Source organism: Centruroides vittatus, unplaced genomic scaffold (assembly GCF_030686945.1).
Source record: "Centruroides vittatus isolate TY-2023 unplaced genomic scaffold, ASM3068694v2 contig_3050, whole genome shotgun sequence".
In the NCBI taxonomy this organism is placed as follows: Eukaryota; Metazoa; Arthropoda; class Arachnida; order Scorpiones; family Buthidae; genus Centruroides; species Centruroides vittatus.
In genome coordinates, this window is record NW_027121958.1 from 152,130 (window position 1) to 173,571 (window position 21,442).

The 21,442-nt window shown below is 28.8% G+C and overlaps 1 protein-coding gene across 1 annotated transcript in view; it reads left to right on the forward strand.

The window, feature by feature from the left end:
* The window catches only part of mv (lysosomal-trafficking regulator mauve), a 92,785-nt gene that overhangs the window by 36,926 nt on the left and 34,417 nt on the right, over window positions 1-21,442 (forward strand). The window contains exons 16-27 of the mRNA XM_067267495.1: window positions 1,120-1,310; window positions 5,111-5,229; window positions 5,364-5,514; window positions 6,124-6,297; window positions 7,982-8,263; window positions 8,339-8,546; window positions 8,624-9,148; window positions 9,233-9,301; window positions 13,327-13,466; window positions 14,470-14,639; window positions 16,197-16,329; window positions 20,771-20,871. Of these exons, the coding sequence (XP_067123596.1) occupies window positions 1,120-1,310; window positions 5,111-5,229; window positions 5,364-5,514; window positions 6,124-6,297; window positions 7,982-8,263; window positions 8,339-8,546; window positions 8,624-9,148; window positions 9,233-9,301; window positions 13,327-13,466; window positions 14,470-14,639; window positions 16,197-16,329; window positions 20,771-20,871 (2,263 nt within the window). The remainder of the gene's footprint in view (window positions 1-1,119; window positions 1,311-5,110; window positions 5,230-5,363; window positions 5,515-6,123; window positions 6,298-7,981; window positions 8,264-8,338; window positions 8,547-8,623; window positions 9,149-9,232; window positions 9,302-13,326; window positions 13,467-14,469; window positions 14,640-16,196; window positions 16,330-20,770; window positions 20,872-21,442) is intronic.

The window sequence follows — 21,442 nt, forward strand, 5'->3', positions numbered from 1 at the left end:
CTTTATTTGTGTATGTTCTGTTAGTTTGGCCTGTTGGAATTTTAAACATTTGTAGAACTCGCCCTCTTCCATGGATTCAATAATGTCTCCATTTCCAAGTGCAAAATCTTCTTTCTTCAGGATTCCTTTTTCTATGTGAAGTGTTTTGCATTTATCTAGGCCAAATTCCATTTGTATGTCCTTGGTGTATGAATGTGTGATTTATAGGAGTTGATGAAGTTGTTTTTGTGTGGATGCATAAAGTTTTATGTCATTCATGTAGTACATGAGATGTGACAGTGTAAACTGTGTTGTTTTTTCATGTCTGAGATTGTAACCATATTGCGTGTTGTTTAACATGTTGGATAATGGATTCAAGGCTAGGCAGAACCAGAGAGGACTCAAGGAATCTCCTTGAAAAATTCCTCACCTAATAAAGATTTGGTTTGTTTGTATGGAAGTGTTATGAACCCTGAGATGTAGTGTTGTTCTCCAGTGCTGCATAGTGTTTTGAAAGAATGCAATGAGCGATGGATGTATTTTGTACATGTGTAGAATATGTAGCAGCTACTGTGTGGAACACTGTCGAATGCTTTTCTGTAGTCTATATATGCCACATGTATGTTTCTGTGTTGTTTGTGTGCTTGCCGTAGAATGACTGAATCTATGAGTAACTGTTCTTTGCATCCCCTGTGATTTCTATGGCAACCTTTTTGTTGTTTTGTTAGAATGTCGTGTTCTTTCATATGTTTGTATATTTTGTTTGCGATACAGGATGTCAATAATTTGTAGAGTATTATTATTATTATTATTATTATTATTATTTATTAATTATTAATTAATGAAAATAGCATTCTGTATAAGTAGCCATATTTTGTTTGCTTAATAAATTAATTGGTTACATGATATTTGGTATATTATACAAAAATATGTAAATCTCAGATAATTTGAAATTCTATAATTCAATGTCATGAATATTTTGTCTCCTGAATTTCAAACTAACGAGGACTTTCTGTATTTGGATTAAATTGTCTTGCAGTGATCTGTGTTTAATGTGTTAAAAAAACACATTAAACACAGTCTAATAAAAAAAAAATTTCTATGTTTCTAGTCAGTTTTTAATAATCACTTTAATTTCAGATAATGTATTGACTAGAGAGCACAGCTACTATTTAAGTCAACTTGGTCCAGATATCAGAAATATAACAGACTGCCATCTTGAAAGTCAGCTTAAATTTTTTCCTCAGTCTTTAGTACCTTTAATGCTAGAATCAGATATTTCTGTTGAAGTGCTTACCTGCATGAAAATTCCATCTTTAGTTATTTTACAGGTTAATATTATTATTATTAATTTATTTATTTAATGTTAAATTATTAGTTAAATAATGTTCAGTCATTTCTTGAGACTAAAGAAAACAAAGTTTATTTTCTTTTGTGAAAATTGTGTTTAAAATTATTCAATAATTAGATTTATTAAATTTCTTATTATGCAAAAGACATTCAGTTAAAAAAAAAAAGTTCTCACAAAGTCAACCAAAATCCAGCAATTAAACAGTTGCATGAACATTTTTATCTACCTTAGACATCCTCAGGTGGAATATTACAATTATACAAGAAAATTCTTCATTTGGAATTGCATGTGCTACATGACAGATGTGGCACCTGGCTATTGGTGGATGCAGAAAACATTGTAGAATTTGAGTTGGAACATCATCAGCTAGATTAGGGGTCAGCAAACTATGGTTTGTGGGAATGATAGGAATTACTAACTTGGAAGTGCAGTATGATGAAATATTGTCTCAGAAGAAACAATTTCATTCTTCACATTAGTACAAATTTTCATCATTCCATAATAAGTTCATTAAAAATGTTTTTATTTGTTTTATAAGTATCAGTAATAATGTGTATAAATATTATGTATGTAAAAATATCACTTCCTAATAAAAAAATAACTTTTTTTTGTTTTTGCTTTATGAGTAGAAGTACCTATTAAAAACATATATCTATTCGAGTTTGCAACCTGGTTCTCTGAACCTGATTTTTTTTTTACGATCAGGCCCTTTCCTAAAAAGTTTGCTGATTCCTGAGCTCGATGTTGATGAAAGTAAAACTTCCAAGCCAGGGGAAATGAATCTGCATCCTTGTAGATTTCATAAAGCTTCTGTAAAGAAATGTGCCATCAACCACAAGAACACAGAGTCATCATTCCGCAGCTTGAAAGTTTTACATTCATCAACATCTAGCTGATGACGTTCTGTACGATGCAAATTCTATGTCTTCTGCATCCACCAATAGCCAGGCTTTACACATGCCATGCAGCACGTGCAATTCTAAATTAAGAGTTTTCTTGTAGAATTGTAATATTCCATCTGAGGATGTATGAAGGTAGATGAAAATGTTCGTGCAGCTGTTTAATTGCTGGATTTTGGTTGACTTTCTGAATAGTTCTTTGTTTGTATATCCAGTATTGTGTTGCTGTTGACTTTCAGTTTCTTCAAAAGAACAGTGTTATTCATGTTGTTCATTATATATACTGTATGTAATATACAACTTTAATTTAATTACATATTATTAATACTGACATTTATTTATTTACTTATTTAGCATATTGTATAATCTTGATGCAGGGAGAAATCATACGAATTATCATAAATCATAGATAACACAACCTACAACTACAATACAAAGGTCAATTTAATCTTAAACCTAAAAGTGAAAGAACTATCCAAAGAAAAAAAAACAAAACAAACCTAAAAAACAGTATCTTACCTAAAAAAAGCAAGAGAGAATCAGGTTAGTCTCATTTCCACACTTTGGATAGTCTTTCAAACAACCAAAGCTAACCACTGATTAAATAGCCTGCAAACTATGCCCCTGAGATGTAATTAACATAAAAAATTACCAACAATTTTTTAGGTTTATAGTATAAACTATGAATCTAAAAGAAAAAAACCAAATTACCATTACACCAAATTTTGGGCCTCGGAGAGACCCAAAAGTCTGTGAATGTTATATGTGGGTTTGGTAGACAGACAAGTCTCCCTTGGTTTAACCTGTTTCTTAAAGAAACTGATCTATACTTAGAGATCTTTCTTATGGTCTTTGAATTTACATTTACTGTGAAACTTGATCTAGCATTTTCTGACAGAGGAAGAAATGAACATTAGATACAGGAAACAGTAAATTGAGAAACTGGCTGTAAATGAATTCGAACAACAAAGATACAGAAAAATTTCACATAAGAACTTTAATTCTATATATTGTATAATAAAATAAACAGGGCCACAAATTTGTTTGTTGTACAATTAAAAACAAGCATTTTTTAGTGTGAGCCTGAAGACATGATGTCTATTATTTTGGACTTTCTGTGTATTGGAAATGTTTTCCAGGACACTTCAATTGCTGCAATATGGTAAGCATGATATACTCATTGGCACACTTGGCAAAAGTGTGTTTTTTGAGAGTCTTCAGTGCTGTTAGCACTTTAGAATGCACTCAGGTTCTCCATTATCATCATTGGAAGAGTCTCTAAGTTCTGCAGTTGGCTCATTTGCTGGAAAGGAGGCAAGCACTGATGCTTGCCTCCTTTCCAGCATACTGTTCATTTACTGTTGCTAAGCTGCACAATGCAACATTGTTGCCACAAGCCATATATTTATCAAAATCCAGGTGTGTTCTGTTGAAAGCGTTTGTGGCATGATACTATTCAGTCATTGTCGGCAATTTTGCTTTTGATATGAGGATCAGCATCCACTGGTGATACTTCTAAACATCAACCAAAACCCGATGCATAACAAATAGACACCCACAGAATGTGGATAACAAATTTAGTTGTAATTCATAATTATTATTTTCAAAATATAGCCCAATTATTTATGGTAATTGTGGGTGTCTATTTGCTACTTCAAGGTTTCTGCATTCACATAAAAGCTGGTCTTTTTGAAGCAATTTGTGACTGTTGATGCCTTGAAGGTATCCCAAGACATGGCAATATGATGCAGTGCTTGCAGTAAGTTGAACTTTAATTTTGCAGCATCCATCCTGTACTGCAACAAGGAAATAGTAGTGAAAACTTTGTGTGTCAACATTCGTCATTATGTTACCTTGAAAGTGCAGATGATTTCCTTAATCAAGGACTGCAACTGACTTGTTCAGTTTGCAGGTAAGAAATGAAGTTAGACATTCCTCAACACAAGATCTAGTGCATTGATCAACAAACAGGATGACTTTTTATGACACTGAGATGCACTCATGACAACTGTTTCCTGGCATATGGGTTGGGAAACACTGGTGTAGAAGAAAGATTAGATTGAATAGTATAACTGATGATGAATTTGCTCAACTTTACAAGTCCATATATTGATAATTTGAGTTAATTTTTTTTAAGTTTCAAATTAAAAATTAAAAAATTTTAATTATTAAATGGCTCATAGAGCAGCTGCTTTTCTTATTTTTAAGCTCAATTTATAAATTAAGTAATTAATTAATTATTATTCAAAAATGATTTAGTGCTTAATGCCACTAAGACAATGTCAGGAATTTTAAAGAATAATACAAATTTTAAAATTTGATGAGAAAAATTCAAAATCAGAAGAGTGATGGTTTGAAGAGAAGAAATTTTGACATTGAAATTGGAAGAATTATGTATGAATATAAAGTATATGTGAACTTTTCCTTTTTATAAATAATGAACAACATGATGACTAGTGTTGAGGCAGTGTAGTGTTTGTATTCTAATCAAAAATAAACATACACACTACAAATTAACTCTTGATAAAGCTGTGCATTTTTGTTGGTAACAAATCAAGAAGGATTAGAAACTTCAAATTACATTATAATATTTTTGTTTGTTTATTGGAAGTTATTAAAATCATACTTTAATTAATATCAGATTATAATAATAATTTAAAAAACTTCAAATAATTTTGAAAATTATTGTTTATTAGCTACAGCACATGACTTAAATTTATATACATTATATATATATATATATATTTATTTATTTAATTAATTTATTTATTTATTTAAATTATATAATACATTAATTATTTAGTTATGATTAAATGTTACGTGTAAAATAGTATAATGTAATTTGCATAAGATTATTAAATGTAATTTTATATATTTACAGGAGAAACTATTAGCAACATATAGTCCAAAGAAACCGAACATTTTAAGTACATATCCAAACATCTTTAATACCGTTGTTTCCTTGCTTGCATCATTTACTGGTATTTCGCCGCCTTTTAAGTTAGTATTATTTAAACTTATTCTAGTGAAATGATATTAGTTTCAATATTTATCAGTCTAAACTATATTTTTATTATTTGAAAAACTTGAACATTTACTATAAATTACATAATTAAATAATGATGATTTTATAGGGTTGGCACGGATGATCAGAGACCATCTCAACAACAACCTGTCGATAAAGTTATAAAATTTAATATAAGAAATGTACACACAATGAAAAGTCTGTTGCATTCAATTGAAACGATGGGAGGAATTAAATCAATATTATTTCTTTTTGGAAGAGTATGTTCTAAATACTTTTATTTAAAGTACATGGTCTTCAAAAAAGAATGCTACCATTTTAAATTATTGTAATTATGTTAATTATTATCCAAGGACATTGACGGTTTTCCAATGTTTTTTGTACATTACAGTTTCAAATTTGCCCATTACAGTTTCTCAATGTGTGGATCTCATATCACATGGCACACATCATCTATTCGATACTCATACTCTTCCTATCCTTGCTACAACATAGCTGTTGTCATTTCTCTCATAGCAACTACAATTTTAAAGTTCTAGCAGATTAATCATGTTGCAAAATGATGAGTGATTCGAACTTTGCAAGTTGCAGAACACAAAATCCCTTTTATGTTGTAGAATTGCCATTTTCATTTGTGATATTTCCTAGAGGTAGAAGACAACAAGACATTTGAATGCAGGTAGAAGATGAACTCAGAGTTACTCTATCAATTGGTGTATGTCACATACTTAACAGATAATAATTAACACAATTATAGCAATTTAAAATGGTAGAATTCTTTTTGGATGATCCTGTATAATTACAATATAAATTGATTGTAATAACGATATAATACATTTACATTAATTTTTTTAAATCAATATTTATAGGTTGTAGAATGTAGTTCTGAAGAAAAGACTCATGCCAATGCACTGGAATTGTTGTTTTATTTGTTACAAAAAGATGCAAAAATTTATACAACTTTTCAAGAAATAAATGGTATGCTGTTAGTAAAACAGGTTTTGGAAAGTGAAAAATGCATTACATCATATTTAATGTTACAGGTAAAAAATTTTAAATATATATAGTTTTAATGTATTCTCTTATTTTTATAAAGAATAAATATCACAAATTTAAAGATATTTTATTACACAGAAAATAAAGCAGTAGATGTAAACTATTTGGTATTCACTTCATTTTTTTTGTTTTTTTCCAGTTAAAATTGTTAAAATTATATTATGATACTTGTTCTCATTCAAAAAATTTATATAAGTTATAGCATAAAAGCAAAGTTTATTAAAAGTATTTTTATCAGTGAAGATGAAAGTACTGTTAATAAGCTTGGTTTCATATAGTATCATCAATATGAATAAATTCTTGGAATGAGTTGCCTAATTTCAACATTTATGTATTTTGTACATTAAGACGATATTCATACTAAGAAAAATGAGTCAGTTCTTTAATTTTTTTTTTATAACACTAGAGTCACAGATCAGAACTGTCTCTTCAGTCTATTTTCTTACTCCTAATGGATTGTAGCTCACACAGGTCCTTTTAATTAACGACACTAAATCCATGCAAACATAAATTTTAATTTAGGATTCAAGATAATAGTTTTACTTTTGAATAAGTTCAGGAATGGTAGCCCTAAATCCATAGTTCATTTTTGAATCTGAATTTGTAGTTTACCTTTGCTTAAGTTCTGCATGGAGTTTTGCATATGCCAGGTAGCTTATTAGAATGTATAGGACAATGTCTTGATTTTGCTTTATAAGTTGTATTAGTTTTATTTTTATTGATATTCGCAAAAAAAGTAATAATAAGTAACAATTTGTCATTTATAGGTGTCTGATGCAAGCATTTATTTCTAAAAAACAAACTGAGTACAATTTCCAATAGACTACATATGATTTAAATGCAATTTGCTTTCTTAGTAGTTTTTTTTCAATCAAAAATCCATTTACACTGATTTATTCCTAGATATTTATAAATACAAATTTAAAAAAATTTTATTTCTGAATAAATTAATTTTAAAAAAAATATGAGACTAAAGACCATGATGATGTAATGAAATAGAAAACAGGAATGACGACAATGAAAGTTATGATGGAATATTGTTTCAATGACTTCCCAAATTGTTTTAATGCAAATAAAATTAATAATAAAAGATTGATGTTTACTTACATTTGGGTCAGTGTGGTGATATTTATAAAGTTAGGGAAATTTAAAAACTCATGCCAAAAGTTGTATGATGTCTTGATAACGAGCACTGAGTTCAGCATTAATACAATATTTCTTATATCGCAAGTACTTTTGACAAGTATAAATTCATCGTCCTCAGGCAAAAAAGAACAATATAAAGAAAAGAACATGCAGAGTGTTCCAAAGAGAACAGAAAATTCCTAAAGATTTTTGAATCAAATGTCCAGTAAAACTGTTAGTAACGTGCAACAAGCTTTAGAGAATGTTCGAAAACTCTTTGAGAACGATGAATTTATACTCGTCGAAAGTACTTGTGATATAAGAAATATTGTATTAACGCTGAACTCAGTGCTTGTTATCAAGATGATATTTATGTATAACAATATTGAAATGTTTGAATTATCCATTATCTGTTATATTTAAAAAGTTAAAACTATTCTTGAAGTTTGTAGCTAAATTTATATAATTAGGTTATTTTTATGTAAACATATTTTAAATATATAGATTTATTTATTGTGTTGTTATAATTTTCTTTTGTTTTTATAGGTATTTTTAAATGCATGCATAAGTGGAACAATTTTACAAATAGATTCTTCTAATGGAGCAGCATTTGTTGACAGCAATTCAAAATCTGTTATAATTAATCCTCTGATGTTTAAGGAAATGATAATATGTTGGAAAATCTGGGAAAAAATAGACACTGAAGTTTTAAAAACACTTTTCTCTATACTTCAAACATTGGTTAGAGACAAACATCCATATCAGAAATATAATATTTCGCAAATGCTTTCAGTTTCAACAGAAGATGTTCTCTTCAGCATTCTTGAAGTAATGCTTATTTTATCTTTAAAAATAAAGATGATTTTATGATTAATTTGAAATAATAATTAAACTTTTTTTCAGGATAAATTTAGCAGCGATGAAAATGTCCGTTTGTCAAAAGAAATAGCAGTTGCTATACCATGGCTTATTCAAAAGTTTTTCAACACTTTTAAATTGTCTTTACTTAAAAAAATATTTAATTGTTTACTGTTGTTACATCAAGCATCGTCTACATATATTTGTCATGCTCCTAGTTCATTTTATTTCTTATTTACAAAAAATGAGAGGGGTATGATTTTGTAGTTTAATTTTAATGTAATTTTAAATTTTTGCAAAGCATAGTAAGCAATAATCATAATTTTACAGGTTTGACAAAGTCACTAGAAAATACAAGTGATGACAGTTCTTACGAGGAAATTAACGAAGGTATTGAAAGAATAGAGCTTCAGAAACCACTAGACGAAGCCAGTAACTCAAGACAAGATAATTTACTTCAATCAAAATCTCATTTAAGTAAAGAGAATAAAGATTCTGATTATCTGAGAATAAATTATGAAATTCTCTATCTGGGAAATGAAATGCCAGAAAATATTAGCAGTGAAAGTTTTCCAAATGAATGTGACTTAGATAAACATCAATCTAATTTGACTAAAGACGACACAGTAAGTGAAGCTGACAAAATTGTCACAAGGAAACAATTGCAAAATGAAAATCAGAATGTGGAGAACATAAACTGTGAAAATGTGCCTGATGTGGAAGATGAAATTGCATTGGATAATAACATGCTTTCTCCTCATTCTTATAAATTTTTTTTAAGTGAAGAAGAATGGGAAATTATATCTCTCTATAGCAATGATTCTAAAGACCAAGGATTTGCTAATATTTTCATAGGTCCTTTTTCTTATTTTAATTTATAAATTTTTTATCATAAATTCTTGTTTACATATGATTAAATTTATTTGAATATTTTATTAGGAGACGAAAATACTGAAAGTGAGGAAGAGTTTTGTTCTCAACCGACTTTAAGAGATGATGTAATTTTCAGTAAGTGTTAAATTAATTTTGTAATTTTTCATTTAATGTAAGAAATAACTATTCTTGTCTTGTCTAAAATAGATTTTTAATGTATTTTTAAATGAATTAACAGTAAAATAATTTATTAGTCCATTACTATGATGATCTTATTTTCTCTAATGTAAAAAAATAAACTCAAATAATAAAAGTTTACATGAAATCTACTTAAAGATACACAAAAGTCTATAATTCATCCACTTACATGTTGCAGGAACAACAAATTTTTCTTGACAAGACAACCTTTTTATGTAGGCTCTCCCCTGTGCATCAATCTATATAAGTAAAAGTCAAAATACATATATATATATATATATATATATTAGGTAAATGTTTCTATACCGTTTAACATATCTTGTTAACAATTTGTCATGTATATTCTTCAACACTCTAGAAAAATACTGTGGGAATCCTTACCTAAAGTCCACTCCTTTTTAACTTGAGCCCAAACAATATCTGATATATAAAGAAAGTTTATTAGTTTGTTCTGTATACATTTTGATATGGTTTGAGCAAATACAATAAAGCTTCTCGGGGAGCATCTGCTCATTCAGGAAGAGGTCATTGACTATTTTGGTTGAATTGACTTCAATTCCAACCCATAACAGGTTACTTTACTATTTGACCAGTGGGATTGTAGCATTTGAATAGGAAAATTACTTAATACAAGGTTATTATCAAGCACAAAATTGTTTTTAGGATTTTTGAGAGTGCCGAGTTTAAATATTTGATTCATTTTTGCGAAATTTGATAAGTAGATGGTGGCATTCAGATTTGAAAATGAAGTAAATTTCCTGTATTTAATACAAAGTTACCAGCAAGCACAAAACAGCAGGCTCTTATTATGGTTTTATTTTCATGTTTGTTGTTGTTACTTTTTCCCAGGTAGCATCAGGCATATCTGCTTTATATATACAGGGTTACCTGGAAAATTAGGGATTTTCATCAGTGTTCAGAAATAGTAATGGAAAGTCTGGAAATTTGTCAAAAATTGTTTAAAAATTTGTCTCCTTGGCTACCCTGTTTTTGTTTGCTCACAATATGGTCGACCAAGTGTAGTTGTCTGCAGGCAGTAAGAAGTAATGTGGTGCAATCCAACTTATGAGCAGAGGTGCAGAATATTTTAAGGAGCCAAAATTTCTCCCAAACTTGGAGAAAATTTCTCCAAAATTATTGCGCAGAAAATAAGTCCATAATTTATAAATCAGTTAATAATTATTACTACATAGTTTGAAAAATTTGAATTAAATCATACAAATACATAAATAGGCCTACCATACAATTTGCAAAATTTAACTCATAAGTGCTAATAAAAAATATTTTAGATTAAAAGAATGCTTCAATTTAAGTTTGTGTTGTCGTCATAGGATAGCATATACATTATTTAAGTTAAATTAGTTTTAAAAGTTAATAGGAAAAATTATATACATTTACAACTTAAATAATTTCACTAAAACATTATATTTTTTTGAAATTACTTAGAATTTTAAAACAACACAAGCTGGCTTTTTTATGTGCTTAGCCCATCAATGGCTATGTGGATAAAATACAGTTAGTTGGTCGCAACTTTGCATCTCATCAATAGCCCCGTCACATGGAGTTTATCGGTTTTCTTCACATATCTAACACCTAAATACAGACAGTTTCCTATATAAAATTCACTTGGGAAGCATACCTCATTGGGAGATTGTCCATGTATTGCATTACCTTCTCCCACCAATCTATCCAACCTGAGATGCATAACTGCTTTCTTTATCCGATATCATTGAAAGCATCATCTGAAAACACTGAAAATTTTTAGTGTGTGTAGTGATGAACAGTAGATATTTTCATGTCCATATTTGAGATAATTTAGATAGCAGATTTCTGCAGATGTGTTGACAGGGATCCTTGAGTTTATAGAAGAAAAAGAAAAATCTGTAATTCTCTTAATAATTTAACATTTCTATAATTTTTTGAAATATTTTAAATCTCTTTGAATTCCTCACAATTACCATTTGCACTCAATTTTCAGGCAATGTAAATGAACTGATAAAAAAAAATGACAACAAGTACAGAAAAAAGGATTAATAACAGAGTAAATCAATTTTATTTAATAAAACATTTCATTTTTAATTTTAATAATTTAGTTGTTATTAAAGTTACATAATCGTTAATTAAAAAAATAACTAATTAAAAAATTAACGATGCAATAGCATATGTACATAGAGTAAAATTTTGTTTTATTTTATTAATGTGCTGTACTGTAACAAACATGAGGGTTAAGAAATTTGTGTAAAGTTGGTCAGGGAAAGTCAGGAAATTAAAAAAAAAATTTTGAGTAGGAATCTTGTATATAACTTATTTGTCAAAGTATGTATGTATATTAGATAGATTGAATGGTAAAGGGTTCTGTACCATTTAATATATCTGCACAAAATTCAGATATTCTTTGACACTCTTGAAAAAAAATACTATGAGTCCCCACTCCTCAATCACTTCTAAAGCCCACTGCCTTTTTAACTTATGCCAGAGCAATTTTTTGTGTTTTGCAGTTTCATTACTGTAAATACTCAGGTCTATAAGTGTACATTTTAGTTACTAAGACCATTGTTATCATCATCCTCTCCCAACCCAACCTCACTAATTCCCCCACCTCAAAAGTCTAAGCAACAGTGATCATATGTAGTTATAGGTTATAAACTGTAAAACTTCCTCTGACAATGATTATGCTTTCAAAAATCTTTGATTAACCATGACTGTGATATGACAAGAATTTCTTTAAGTATGTTATAATTTTTATAATTATTAAACATCCATTTTTGATGTTTAGGGTTAGGAGATTTTTGGATATTTAATTCACTAGCACCAATGACAATTTGACATGCAGGGTATAACTTCATAAATGAAACTGTCATATTTTTTTTTTTTACATTTTATTTACTTGTCCATATATCTACAGATTTAACTTTCCTATAAATTATTTCTACTATTAAATTAAAAATTCTTGATACAAAAGATTGTGATATCCAGGAAAAATATCTAAAGTGTTTTCAGATAATCCAGTTTTTATTCAAATCATAAACAATAAAAATAAATCTTTAAGAGAAAATAATTCAAAATATGAAAATTAACTCATGTTTTTAGATTAATAATTATAACATTTTAGTGTTGATAAATAACAGATTATAAAATAGTAATTAAATATTAGACCATTAAATTAACAACAGCTCTATAACAAAAGATTTTTAATTAAACAGTAATATAAATAACATGAATACAGATCTAAAATTGCTAATACTTTAAGATATTTCTGAGGCAGTGGTCTTTATTTTTTCCAGTTGTTCCTTTGTGTTGTCAATTGTGCTTTTAGTGTGTTCCTTTATTCCTTTGATTTTTAGAAATTCAGTAGTTTTACCTTCTTTCTACATTTTCTTTTCACTTTCTTCTATGTATTCTAACAGGCCTCTTTTTCCTTAAACAGTTTGTTTAATCTGTAGCAGTCTTTGTTTTTTTCACAGCTCAGATTAACTCTGTCTTTGTTGCTTTCTGGATTTAAAGCATGATTAGTTATCAACATTTTCTGTGTTTTTGATCTAAAGCATCAAGTCTTGATTCAATCAATTATGACATACTAAGTAACAAGTATTGCCCAGGTATTTACTGCTTTGATTATATTTCCCCCCCTCAGTTTTGACTTTTTAAAATTTTCCCAGTCTGCTAATATAATCTTTACTAATCTTGTTATTGACTTTATTATGTCTTATGTTCTTTGCCTTATTATTATTGTTGGTGTTGGTGGATTGTATCCTACCCAGCTTATAAACCAGCATCTAATGCGCTGCCAAAGCAAGGTCAAGGCATAACTACACATTATTCAAATTATGCTAAAATACAGTACTGTATAAAACATTGCTATTCTGTGTATAGATTCTATGTAGATGTATTATGCATTTAAAATTACATATTTCATGAAATTAAAAAAATTGATTATATGCATATTTTTTCTTATTTTTAAGGTCTGATTAATATTATTCGAGAAACCATAATTACTGCACCAGATTCAATAATTAATGATGTTATTTTAACAATAAAACCAGAAGCTTTGATAGTTTTTGCTCTTAATCCTTGCAGTCTTGTGGCTTCATCATGTATCATGGTAAGGAATGAATTTCCATTGATTGTGTATGTTTAAGTATTTGTCATATGACTTTACATACATGATCAGAAAATATATTATGTATGTAAAGAATTTTTAAGTAAATATTTAATAACTAAAAAATATAAATCTAAAAATAAAACATTTTTAGAAAATTATATTATACTTGTTCTATTCCAACTTCAAGAGATTTTTTCAACAGCAAAGAAAATTAATTAACAATCAAATATTAAACATTTATTTTTACGTTTTTATCCATATGCATTTTGCCTTGCACTGGCTCCATCAGTGGATACAATTATCAGTTAACAGTTCTTTTATAATGGACTATATTGGCCCAGCATGCATCTACAGCTACACCCGTATTCAAATTTATTATATTTGTATATCTCTATACAAAAATGTTCTATAATGCGTCTTTTTACCAAATTTTTAACTTTATGCAATATTTTTATGTTATTTCTATTAATTTTACATTTAAAAATATTACAATGCTGTACCAAGATGATAATAGATACAATGTTAAAAACAAAAAGGTTGATACTTCATATATCCAGTTCCATGTATAAATCATTTATATTTTTCATATAAATGATTTATGGTAGGACACCTAGCAAAAAGTGAACTGCAGAGAACACTGGAATAGTCCAAATATTTTATTGAATTTTCTATTTGTGGTGCATTGTGTTGGCACTTGAAAAACATTTGGATTTTGGAGGTTTTTGGAATTTAGAATAAAGGACTCTCAACTTGTATTTTATATTAATTCGTTAAAAATTTTAATATAGAAATCATTAAAAAGATTATCTTTTTCAAAATAATTTATTGAAAGATTTTACATAATACATTTAATTGCATTTAAGTTTTCAAGTATAATTAATTGTTTTATTAGTTGTATTTAGAAATGGCACATATTTCAACATTTATTTGGAATAAATTTAAATGATTTGGATGATTTGGAATAAATTTTTTAACATTTGTTTCCTTTGCAAATTTTTTAAAGACTCTAGATGCTTATCTTCAGAGAAGTTCTGATGAAGTCATTGAAAATTTTCTTAAAATAAAAGGTTTTCATTTGCTTGCTAACCAGCTCCATCAATTTCCAGCAACAGCAGAACTTCTGAATGCTTGTCTTACATTTATTGTTGGACATCCCTCAAAACTAGAAGAGAGGTAAGTATTGAAAAGTAAATAAAATAAATACACTTAAGTGTTGTGGCATTACTGATTGCAACTATTTAAAGCATAAAGGTGCTTGCTAGTACTTTCAGTAGCCTAAAGCTACCATCTTCAGGCAAATATCAAGTACAAATATTTCTCAAACGATTAGCTTTTGAACAGATTTGTGAAAATAAGTGGTACGCGTGGATGGAACACTGAACTTGAATTTAAAATAAAAGATGTTCTAAAGTGTGAAAAGCATTATGAATGTTATTATATCCCCAAATATATTAAATAAGCAATTTAGTGAACAATATAAACATGCAATAAAAGAGAAATATGAATCATAAATTAAATTGCTTGAATAAAGTTGTACTCCCTTCCACCCAAGCACTGGTCAATGAGGAATTGGAACTTATCACCAAGGCAATGCAAAATACTAGTTATTCTCTAAGTTTCACTTTCGCCAAAATCATGGCAATGACATGTTGTTTCCGTGGTCCTTTCTTAGTAACAAAGAGGAACTAAAAATAACACATCCTCAGATACCGTATTTAGGCCCTATCTCACTAAAAATAGCACATCTTTTTAGAAAGAATGGTTTTATATTATCTTAACCCCACAACCAACACTAAGAAGACTATTGTGCAACAACAGAGATATTCTTAATTTGAATGAAAAATCGTGTGATTCAAATCCCATTAAAACATGCACTCTCAAGAGAGGAAACAAGCTACATAGGAGCCATGGCTAGAATGCTAAGCTCTCACATCCTAGAACATGAGGAGGACATTAGAAATGATAGCCCATCAACCGAATTAGCTAAAACAATGCTTGACCAAGATTATCTTCTACTCTGGGCCCAAACCAAATTACTCAAATGGTGCAACAATCGTAAAGAATTGTTCATATGGTAGAACCTATACATTGCCGCCATAACACCATGCGACACATCAACCCTTAAAATTCCACAATTGTGGATAACTTTATTCAAGCAATTTAATTTATGATTCATATTTTTCTTTTATTGCATGTTCATATTGTTCACTCAATTGCTTATTTAATATATTTGGGGATATAATAACATTCATAATGCTTTTCACACTTTAGAACATCTTTTATTTTAAATTCAAGTTCCATGTTCCATCCACGCGCACCACTTATTTTCACAAGTCTGTTCAAAAGCTAATCGTTTGAAAAATATTTGTATTTGATATTTGTTTGAAGATGGTAGCTTTAGGCTACTGAAAGTACTAGCGAGCACCTTTATGCTCTAAATAGTTGCAATCAGTAATGCCACAACACTTAAGTGTATTTATTTTACTTAGTTGAACATAGGCGTGAAGTGTAATTCATTTTATTATTGAAAAGTATTTGATTTATTTAGTTGTGTTTTATTTTTCTAAATATAATTCTTGTATTATACTTCAAAAAATACTTTTTTTAAAATTTCCAAACAATTTTTCTCTCTTGCATCTGGTTTATTAGTAACAGTTACTACTGCTACAATTTAAACATTTCTTGAAATTTATATAAATTAATTAATTTTTTTGTGTGTATATTTTACAGATCATCAAATTTTGGATTGCCTTTTGAATTAAGTCCAGTTCAGCTAATGGCCTGCATTCCATTGTTGGCTTTATTGCCAAATACTGCACATAATTTAACACTTTGTCATAATACACTTGTGAGACTTCAACAGGTAAGTAAATTTTAAATAGAAATTAAATTTTACATGATTGGGTAGTAGTAATACAGTAGAGAGTCGTTAATCTGAAACTTCAGTTATCCAAACGCTTTCCAGTCAGACTCTGTCGTGCTGAATCGGACGTTTTTGATACAAGCTTTACTTCTAAAGTATAATTTTTATATTTTTATATTCTTCAATATATTTATTTCGTTTATACAAAATAAAGAAATAATTTTTAATGATACAATAGCCTCGATTATTATTATAAAAATTTTTGTTAGGCTTAAAATCAACGAAAATTCAATATGAAGCGACTTGCAACGGAGAAAAATTTGAACATCGGACAGGTTAATATATTTTTTTGTACACAATCAGTTATCCGAACAAATCACTTATCCGAACAACCCCAGTCCCCAATTGATTCGGATGAACTACTCTCTACTGTAGTAGTAATCATCATCAGGGAGAAAAAAGAGTTATGATGAAAGCATTTGCACTTGAAAAAAGAGATTGATTCTACAGATGATTCTTCAAATATTTAGTATTTCATAGATTTTTAGAATAGGTACAAATAAAACAGAGACTAATAAACAAACATATATTGCAAGAATTTGCCTTCAAGAAAAAAGAAATTTACAATTGAATTTAGCAATAACCCTATCAGATGAACAATACACCAATAGAATCATAGGATGCAAGTTGTTAACATGTACAAATCATTAATAGACATAATATACCTGAAACCTGCACACAAACACAAATAAAAATAGAACGCAGTAGCACTCTACAGCAAGCTCTGCCACACGTGTTAAAGTGCTAACTTTGATCCACAATATCTCCATGACCAATAAACTGATTTGGATGAAATTTAAATTAGTTAATTTAATAAAAAAATAATTATCATAGACATTATGATAATTATGGTTTATTTTGGATTTACACAATTGGCATTTTGTTACCTAAATTTACGAAAGAGAATAATGACACCACAAAAAATGTAGAGGAGTCTGCATGTATTTAATAACTGGTTTGAGAGCTGATTGCCTTCTATTTGCCCTTTTAAAGATTTTATTTAAAAATATTGAGTATTTATAAAAGTATTTATGTAGCCCTTTATTTTTTAGTTTTAAATTTTAACATATTGTTGGTCAACAGTTATCATGTGACATGATATAGTGCAGACTAATGCATGACTGTCACATGAAAATTGAATTATAATGAGATCTCAGATAATTATCAGGTGATTTTACATCTTGCAATTACTTTTGATTTATTAATTTATACAAGCCTAATTATTTAAAAATAGAATATTTATAAAAAAAAAATTCATTTTTTAAATTTGGCATATTATTTGTTAATCAGTTATCACGTGGCATGACTACTGCAAGCTATCACTGTCATGTGAATATAAAGTTATCATGTAAACTATTTTATTAGGAAGTTATTCATGACTGAAAAAACTTGTGGAATCAGGTTGAAAAGTAAAGTTTAGTGAAAATATCTAAATTGAAACTTTTGAAAGTTGTGGCATAAAAATACTGGAACTGGATTTGACAATAAGATTCAACATGTGAAAAAAGTGCCCATCACACAGATTACAACTACAGGAAGTTTTAGATAAAGCCATGTCACCATAATGATATATGAGGAAAACAGGCATCCTAACAGAAAAAAACTTTGAGCTGTACTTAAAGTTCCTTCATTAATATTGCTCATGTCTAACCAAATTAATGTAGGTAAAACAACTTTAAAGCACCAAGTACAGCTCAGATTTTGTGTATGTATATATTTAAAAAGTAAAAAGATAACCTTGTATTTTAGCTCTTGATACAAGTATCAAATGGACTAAAGACTTTGTTAGCTAAACTTTCCATCAATCCATTTTCTAAGTTGATATCCAAGTGCATTGCACGGCAAGCGGAGGATGCAGGTTCAAGCCCTGTCCCGGGTCAGTTCCTTTATTCCAGAAGGTTCTAAATTTTATTTAATAATTTATTTATTTAATTATAATTATTAATTTTCTTAAGAGATAGTGCTTAACATCTACCTCTAGTGACAAATTACTTTGTACATTTAAGTAGCCATATAGTAGCCCGATATTTGGGCAATCGTTTGGTGATTTATTATATACTCATCGGGCTTTGAGTTGTTATTATTTGTAAGTTGATATCAATAATTGTTCATTCAACCTCTAAGTAAGTATAAAATGTTTAAAAATATTTGAATATTTTCTTTGTATTTAGTATTTTGATATTCAAATGTGCAATTTATTCACATATTGACTCTTATTACTGTTAAATCCAGTTCCAGTATTCTTATGCCACAACTTTCAAAAATTTTCTTTATTTAGATGTTTTCACAGAGAAAAAGATATCCTAAGATCATTTGAGGAGTACATTGTAATGTACAAGAGATATGTGGATGACGTATTGATAATTTGGAAGGATGAACGAAAGATTGGAGATTTTTTAATTGCTATGAATGACAATCCGCATGGGTTACAGCTAAAAATGGAACAAAAAAGCCGTACGCAGCTCCATTTTCTGGACATAAATATAAAATTTAGAAGGGGAGATATACAAACTTCAGTATATTTAAAACCCACGCTTGCGCCCCTATATATACCAGCGTGGTCTAATGATCCGTTCAAATATAAGATGGCAGCGTTTAAAGCGCTTATTAAAAGGGCGTACGTATATTGCACAGATGTACGAGATCAAATTAAGGAGATTGACAGAATTAAAAAAGTGGCAAAACAGTTAGGTTATAAAGAGAACGTAATAGGAGGGTTAATTAAGAGTTACAAACAGCATAGACACAGAGGATTTAATAGAGAGGATCGGATCAGCAAGTTCACGTACGACAGAAAAATGGAAGGAGTGATAGAAGAGTTATGTAGATATAAAGGCACAAAAATGATTTATAAAAGAGCACCAAGCATATACAGATTACTTAGAAATGATAAGGACGCAATGAGAATGCAGGATAAGGCGGGGGTTTATAAGATTCCATTTGAGAACGAGCAATTAGCGGTAACAAAAGAATATATTGGAGTAACTAGACGTAATTTGGCAACACGTATAAAAGAACACAAATATGATGTAAAAAAAGGGCACAATAACACCATTTTGGCGATCATGGGACAAGAGGAAGGAGCGAACGTAAAATGGGATGAAGCGAGAATAGTAAAGGCAGTCCATTCACCTACGATTGCGTTAGGGATGGAAAAAGTAGAAATATATAAGAGTAAGGTGGAAAACAAATGTTTAAATGCAAAAGACGCAAATAATCTTCCAACGGCATGGAAATACATAATAGAAAAAGAAATGGGATTAAAAAACCCGTAGAAAGGACATGGCAGCTTTAACTAGTTTAATCTACTTTTGATACAATATTTATTTATTTATTTATTTATTTTATGTTTGTTGATTAGTAATGATTTTAATGTGTTTGTAGTTGGTTTAATGTTTAATCCGTTATTATTTAAACCGTTAAAATTTGTAAAGATTCGAAAAGTTTTAAGTGTCGCGAGAATTCGAAAGCTTTATATTCGAATTTGGAAATGTAATAAATTTTTCCTGAAGATGACCTATAAAAATTAGGTTGAAAACGTTAGAAAATAAAGGAATCAGCAAGTTCAGCAAGTAATTAGGTGTTTGTGTATTATTATTGGTTTTCACAGAGCTTTACTTTTCAACCTGGTTCCATCAGTTTTTTATGGGTTATGCAATCAAATATCCTACTACAGACAATATTAAACAATAATATACACAAAGTATACTACAATAGAAAAGTAAACATAACAACAGACCAAATATAATATTCATAGATAAAACTAAAATATTAATATTAACTAGTTTTGAATTGATATGATGATTAAGAGAACAAAATAACTAATTAGAAATATAGGGTTTGTATAAACATTGAAAGTCATGGAATAAGATTTTTTTGCTGGAAATGTCCTGGAAAATCAGGGAATCTGCATGTTTGATAATGGTAGGAATTTATTATTACAGAAAGTAATAAATTCCTAGATCTACTTTACAAGTGTAATAATTTTTAATATGGTAATGTTACTTCATTTCAATAACTTTTGTGTTTTATTTATTTATTTGTTTCTTATTTTTTCCCTTCATAAAATTAATGAAATCATAACTAGCTTACAAATTATGTAATAAAATAGTTCTAAATTACATATTACATTTATAAGAAGACTGTATGTATACACTCAAACCTGTTTTTGTACGGTCTTTTTTTGTGCGATTTTTTACTTGTGCGAGTTGTTTTGTGCGATTTTTTGTGTGCGGTATATGAATTTCAATCAATTTCGTATACTGCACAAAAATAATTGCACAAAACACATTGCACATATAAAAAATCGCACAAAAGAAGACTGCACAAAAACAGGTTTGAATGTATATTTAAAAAGTAAAAAGATAATCTTGTATTTTAGCTCTTGATTCAAGTACCAAATGGACTAAAGACTTTGTTAGAAAATGGATTGATGGAAAGTTTAGCTAAGTTGATATCAATAATTGTTCATTCAACCTCTAAGTAAGTATAAAATGTTTAAAAAAATGTAAATATTTTCTTTGTATTCAGTATTTTGATATTCCAAAAAGGATGAATAGAGTATAACTAAATATAGTTAATAATCACCTATTTACATCATTAGTATAGTCAAATAATATTGCATTCATATGCATTTCACATTATTTTTGTTATTAATCATTACATCATGTTTGTTTATTCAATACTTTACTATAATTGATATATATACAGGATTCTTAGGAAAGCCCAAACACCCCTATAACTTCTAAACTACCCATTGTAGTGGCATTGAAGTGATTAGTACCTATAAGAAAGTGACTGTCTGCACATTGAACATGGTTTTAGCACTCTTAGTGGTGAAATACAGAACTAAAAAAAACTAACTCAGAAACCAGCAGAGATAGGCAAAAAAGTCCAATTAATGAAAGAGTGGATTGCATATAGTCACTTTCCTGTAAGTGTTAATTACTTTTATGATGCTATGGCAGGTAGTTTAAAAGTTATAGTAGGCATACAAAATTTCCTGGAAACCTTGTGGATATGTATATTCATCTATAATATGATTTATTGTGAT